The 6653-nt window shown below is 37.3% G+C and overlaps 1 protein-coding gene across 1 annotated transcript; it reads left to right on the top strand.

The window, feature by feature from the left end:
* The first annotated feature begins 529 nt into the window (after positions 1 to 529).
* LOC132854761 (trace amine-associated receptor 13c-like) lies at positions 530 to 1528 on the top strand. The gene has a single exon (XM_060883361.1). It carries the CDS (start codon positions 530 to 532, stop codon positions 1526 to 1528), a length of 999 nt encoding a protein of 332 aa, XP_060739344.1.
* The last annotated feature ends 5125 nt before the right edge of the window (positions 1529 to 6653 follow it).

Here is a 6653-nt window from a genome sequence, read left to right as displayed (position 1 = left end):
GAAGTACTAATTAGAAGTCCTTAGCTCTGTCTTTGTTTTATTTGTGCACTGTGTACTGCACCAGCTATATATGCTTGAAATGATAATACAAGCTTCTTGACTTGACTTGTATTTCTTGTTGTAATTTTATATGCTTTGGCATAAGACTTGAGGTTATTAAGGTTATTAAATACTGAGTTTTTGATGTTGTTTTAGATCAGACATTACATCAGCAAATCATTTAGAGCAAAACTGCATTTTAACATTCATCACAGTTTTTCTTTATCCACACTGCAAAGTTTTTGTGGCAATCATCAGTTTTTGATTCCTTGGTTTTTGTTCATGTGTTCTTTCTTCTAAACTGGAGAACCACATAATAATCTGTTTATCTGTGCTTAATGCCTTCTGTGGCCTTTTGCTTCCCCCAGGCATGACATCATTTTCACTAAGGTGTCAGTCAATTTGGGGATGGGGGCGTGCCTAATTACTAAGCTATAAAATTATCTAACCTATAATTCATTGGATCATAATGTAACAGCCTTTCTTTAAAATGCCTGTATTGATGAACCTGACAGAGTTTAATCAGTCTGATCGCTGTGATCATTTCTCCTGTCCAGAGAGATCTGTATCTCCTGCAGTTTATATCTTACTGTACGTGTGTTCAGCTGCTGTGGTTCTGCTAACAGTGTGTGGAAATCTGCTCATCATCATCTCTGTACTTCACTTCAAGCAGCTTCACACACCAACAAACATGCTGGTGCTCTCTCTGGCTGTGTCAGATTTCTTCATTGGAGCTTTAGTGATGCCATCGATGTTAATCTGGACGATTGAGTCATGCTGGATTTTTGGGAGAGATTTCTGCACCTTCTTTTTGTTATCTAGTAGCTTTCTCACAATCATATCAATCTATAATATCGCTCTAATTGCTGTGGATCGATATTTGGCTCTCTCAAACCCCTTTCTCTACATGAACAGAGTCTCTGTGAGGATCACTGCTGTTGTAATTATTTTTAACTGGTGTGTGATGCTGATCTATATTTTAACATTCATGTATTTCAATTTTACAATTTCTGTAATATGTCCTGGAGAGTGTTTAATCATTTTGAATGAGTTTTGGGCTGTAATTGATCTCATATATTCATTTATATTTCCATTTTCTGTCATAATCATATTGTATACTCGAGTTTTTGTGATTGCTAAGAAACATGCCATTGCTATCAGAGAGCTTAATAATCACACACGGCCTAAAACACAGAAAATCACCTCACACTCCATGAAATCTGAGAGAAAAGCAGCTAAAGTCCTTGGTATTTTAGTGTCTGTGTTTCTGGTGTGTTTACTTCCATATTTTATTTACAGTTTATTAGGAAATGTTATTGAAATACAAATGGAAATATTTCAGAAACTTCTGATAATTCTTTATCTTAATTCCACCATTAATCCAGTTATTTATGCACTGTTTTATCCGTGGTTCAGGAGGTGCATTAAATTAACTGTAACTCTACAAGTATTTCAGACAGACTCTGCATTAATCAATGTTCTTTCATGAAAAACATTTTTACACCTTCTGATAATGTCTTTAGAGTAAATATTGCTGTTATATATAATTTTAGGCTCTATTACAAATCAAATTTCAAAACTCAGTACATTGTATACTGTAATGTATTATATGTAAATGCTGGGACAGAAACTTAAAATACAAAGTAAATCATTTGTATCTGTGTTTCTGGAATGTTTACTTTCATATTTTATTTACAGTTCATTAGTTGATGTTAATGAACTACAGACAGAAACATTAATGAAAGTTTTGCTTGTACTTTAAGTTAATTCCACCATTAACACAGGTATTAATGCTCTGTTTACACATGGTTAAGGAGTTGCATTCAGTTAATTAGAACTCTGTAGATATTCCAGACAAAATCTGCATTAATCAACTTTTGTTAAGAAAAACTATTTTTTCACTTAACATGCATTAACAAGACCAAAAGTTTTTCACAAAGAAAATAAAAAATGTATCTGTAATTTTATAGCGATTAATTTGATGTTAAAAATTGTTATGTTAATATTTTGCAAAACATTCAAACCGAAAATCCCATATCATATTTGCCAATCCACAACTGTGAAGTGTTGTACAGATATCCAGGTATAATGAAAGGCGTGTTAAAGGGCAGTGTGACATCATGACTTATGACCATTACTTATTTCTTCTACTACGAACCCGAGTTTTGACCCACTTCTGGGTTGAGATGGTTTCCACGGACATTTAAGCTAACATTACACTAACGCTGACGTGAACTAAAGTTCCATTATGTCTACCCTGCTGAAAAATCCAGCATATACCAGCATGAATTCCATGCTGGTCCAGGCTGGTTTTTACTGGTTCATGCTGGTATAGTGCTGGTATAATGCTGGTCAGTGCTGGTATAGTGCTGGTATAGTGCTGGTATAGATGGGTGGCCAGCATAGTCATGGTGTTATCAAGCAAAACAGGGCTGGTGTAGCTGGTTAACCAGTATGATCTTGCTGGAATGAGCTTTATGGGAACAACCTTTATTTTTGCTTGTGTATGTTTCTATGTAACACATTAATATAAGATTAAAACACAATATATTGGAATATATTTAATTATAAGTGTGTTATTTCTTTTGCTCCCTCTTTTGAATAAAGAACTGAAATAACAAAGCTCAAAAAGCTTTGAATAACAAAGAATAAAAACATTTAAAAATCGTTCGTTAGGGATTAAAGTGTCTCCACAAATTAAATATAGTAATACCAACAAATGTTGACTTCCTGGGCTCCATGAGGGAAGCAGCATGTAAATCATACAGAATGATGGTTTTTGAAATATATGTATATACAGTATATATATATATATATATATATATATATATATATATATATATATATATATATATATATATATATATACATATATAAAATCCATTTGTCTCAATTAAGAAGTAGTTAAGTTGTTTGTTTGTTTTTTTTAGTAAAGCAGTAATGTGAAGAGATATTACCCAGCATCAGCATTGCTATGCAACCTTTAAAGCAACTATGTTCACGAAGGTAAATGTACTTGCTGCACTTTCCAAAAATAAATCTCGCAATGTTTTCGACTACATTATATACCTTACAGTGTTTATCAAAATTAGTATAAGTGCACGTGTTCCAGATCATCTTGTTTTTGCCACTGTAATTAGGATTTTGTTTTGGGGTAAATAAAAAGCTTCCGCTTCTACACGACGAATCTGCTGATCACTGGGAATCAGAATGTTGGCATACACGAGGTACCTGGATGACGGCTGCACGGCAGTTCTTTAAACTAACGAAATTAAGGACTTTAACTATGACATGTTTGACCAAACTCAGGTTTATTGGGTACGATGGAAGCAAGACTTCTTCAGGGCACAAATACTGATGCTTAAAGGTATGTAACTTAAGCAGTAGCTGTTTTATCGTAACTCATTCACTGCACAATATAAACAAATGAGTGATATATAGTTTTGTTTCTTATTTTGTTTCTATAATTTTTCAGAGAATAAAGAAGATATAGAGCAGGAGTTGTCTAAAGACAAACGACTCCAGGTAGCACCTCTTAAAAACACATGGTCATCTCCACCACGTACCACTTGGTCTTTATTTAACTATGAATATGCACTAAGAAATGTGATATGTAACAAACGGGTTTTGTTGTGGTCTTGCTGGGATTATACTAGCATCCAAAAGACAACATATGTTGACCAGCACACCAGCATCCCAGGCTGGTCGGCCAGCACACCAGCATCCCAGGCTGGTCGGCCAGCACACCAGCATCCCAGGCTGGTCGGCCAGCACACCAGCAACCAGCACCTAATGCTGGACCAGTATACCACCATCCCAAGCTGGTCCCAGCATGCAAAACATACCTTATGCTGGACCAGCAATGCTGGTTTTTTTAGCAGGGTATACTGAGCCTTGATATATTGCATTTGTTTAGCCTTACTGTGTATGACCATTGCATGTTTCTTCTACTTTGATTACTTGCTCTGCCTGTTTAGCGTTCCAGATTCTGAATGTTTTTGTCCGTTTTTCGACTGTTCCTTTTGTTTTTTGACTGTGCCTCGACTGTGCCTATGCACATGAATCCCACATGCTCTGCCTCCAGGGCTTCATTGATGGCAGATGAGAAGGCTAAAAGAAGCGGAATATGAAATATTTATTATATTCCACATTTCTTAAGTCTTAGGTCACTTTACATCAGCTTTACATCTTTACATTATAACAAGTTATGCATGCCAAGTCACAAAGCTAATAAACAACATTCAATTACGTTAATGCATTACTGTCTGGATGTTCCAGGGTTGTGTCAGTAAGAGCATCTGGCATAAAATATGCCAAAATTAAGCATGCAGCTCATCATTGTGAACTACATACCGGATTGGTCAAGGCCTGGGTTAATAACGACCGCACTGTTGACCTACAGGGTGCCAGCGGAAATTGTTGCAACTGGGCAACAGTTGTTCAAGGAAGAGAGGGAGGGAGAAGGGTTTATAGGCCGAGAGAGAAGGCAGGAGTATAGGTCTGAGAATAGGGACTCTTAATGTTGGTACAATGACAGGGAAAGATAGAGTTTGGAAGTGTCTAGGAGAGACAGCAGTAGAGTTTCTATCTAGATTGTTCAACAGGATTTTAGAGAGTGAGAAGATGCCTGATTAATGGAGGAGAAGTGTTCTAGTGCCGATCTTTAAGAACAAGGGTGATGTGCTGAATTGTATCAACTACAGAGGTATAAAGTTGATGATCTACACAATTAAGCTTGGGGAAAGAATAATGGAATCTAGGCTAAGAAAGGAAGTGGATATTTGTGAGCATCAGTATGGCTTCATGCCCAGAAAGAGCACTATCAATACAATTTTTGCTCTGAGAATGTAAATGAAGAAGTACAGAGATGGTCAGACAGAAGAGTTCAAGGTGGAGGTGGGGCTACATCAAGGATCAGCTTTGTGTCCCTTCTTGTTCGCTATTGTGATGAACAGGTTGACAGATAAATTCAGACAGGAATCGCTGTGGACAATGATGTTTGCGGATGACATTTTGATCTGTAGTAGGAGCAGGGAGCTGGTGGAGGTCTGCTCTGGAAAGAAGAGGAATGAAAGTCAGTCGTACTAAGACAGAATACATGTGTATGAGCGAAAGAAAGGGAAGTAGAACAGTGAGGTTACAAGGGGCTGCGGTCAAGAAGGTGCAGGAGTTTAAGTATTTGGGGTCAACAATTCACTGTGAAGGGGAGTGTGGAAAAGAGGTGAAGAGGTGAGTACAGGTGGGTTGGAGTGGGTGGAGAAAATTTTCAGGAGTGTTGTGTGACAGAAGATTGTCAGCAAGAATCAAAGGAAAGGTAGAACACCGTACTGAGAGCAGCACTGCGGTGTGGGTTAGAGAGTGTAGCAGTGAGGAAAAGATATAAGGAAGACATGGAGGTAAAAGAGATGAAGATGTTGAGGTTCTCCTTAGGAGTGATGAGGAAGGACAGGATTAGGAACAAGCACATCAGAGGGACAAGGTAGGAGATGGACAGGGTTAGGAACGAGCACATCAGAGGGACAAGGTCAGAGATGGACAGGGTTAGGAACGAGCACATCAGAGGGACAGTTCAGGTTGGCTGTTTTGGGTACAAGATCAGAGAGGGTAGATTGAGATGGTTTGGACATGTACAGAGGAGGGAGATATTAGTTATATTAGGGTTATATTAGTAGAGGGATGTTGGAGATGGAGCTTCCAGGTAAGAGGTCAAGAGGAAGGACAAAGAGAAAATATATGGTTGTGTTAAATGACGACATGAGGGTAATTGGCACGAGAGTAGAGGATGACATAGAGTTAGGTGGAAACAGATGATTCGCTGTGGTGACTCCTAACAGGAAAAGGTGAAAGTAGAAGAAAATGAATTACATATACAAAATCAGCATTTTTTATCTTCACAAAAGAAAAATAATACTTGCATATTTGTCATGCTTTATTGTTGTCAGGATCTATCCCGGACTTTTGCCATGTGCTTTTGTTTACGTTTTGGGTTCACATTTCTGCCCCGCCCTTGTCTATTCCTTCCCACCTCAGCACACCTGCCCCTTATGTGTATAATTGTCTTCCGTATTTATTCATGCAGCGCTGCCAGAATCCTCGTCTTTGTTTTATCTTTGTAATGTCTTTGTGGTCTGTGTCTTCTTTTTGTATTTTGGTTTTATTTTCCCCCCAGTGTTTCCCGGTTTTGGTCGTGTTGTGTTTTTATTTAATACAACTTGTGTTTTTAGATATTCCCATGTTTGTGTCTGAATTTTTTATCCACAAATTCACCCATTTTCTGACGATTGTGATTCAGATATTAATGTGTTTCTTTATTTTCTGTTTTAGCCATGGTTTAAAATAATCTGTAATATGTGATGGACAGCCTTACTAACTGCAGGACAAATACTAAGAGGTGAATCTGTTTGTGACCAATGTGGTGAGTTTTTGTAGTGACATTTCTAATAAATATAATTAACTGACATTTATTATATACTTGTCTAATGTTCACTACATTGAATGTTGGTTTTAATTTTCCATTCTTCATGAATTACCATTACAGAAACCAGTGTCCCATCAGTCCAGTCAAGAACACATGAGATGGAGATATTTAGTTTAGGCCTTTTGTTCCCACAAGC

This window comes from Tachysurus vachellii, chromosome 12 (genome assembly GCF_030014155.1).
Source record: "Tachysurus vachellii isolate PV-2020 chromosome 12, HZAU_Pvac_v1, whole genome shotgun sequence".
NCBI lineage: Eukaryota > Metazoa > Chordata > Actinopteri > Siluriformes > Bagridae > Tachysurus > Tachysurus vachellii.
The sequence above is the reverse complement of the archived record's forward strand: the minus strand, read 5'-3'. Positions and strand labels throughout refer to the sequence as shown.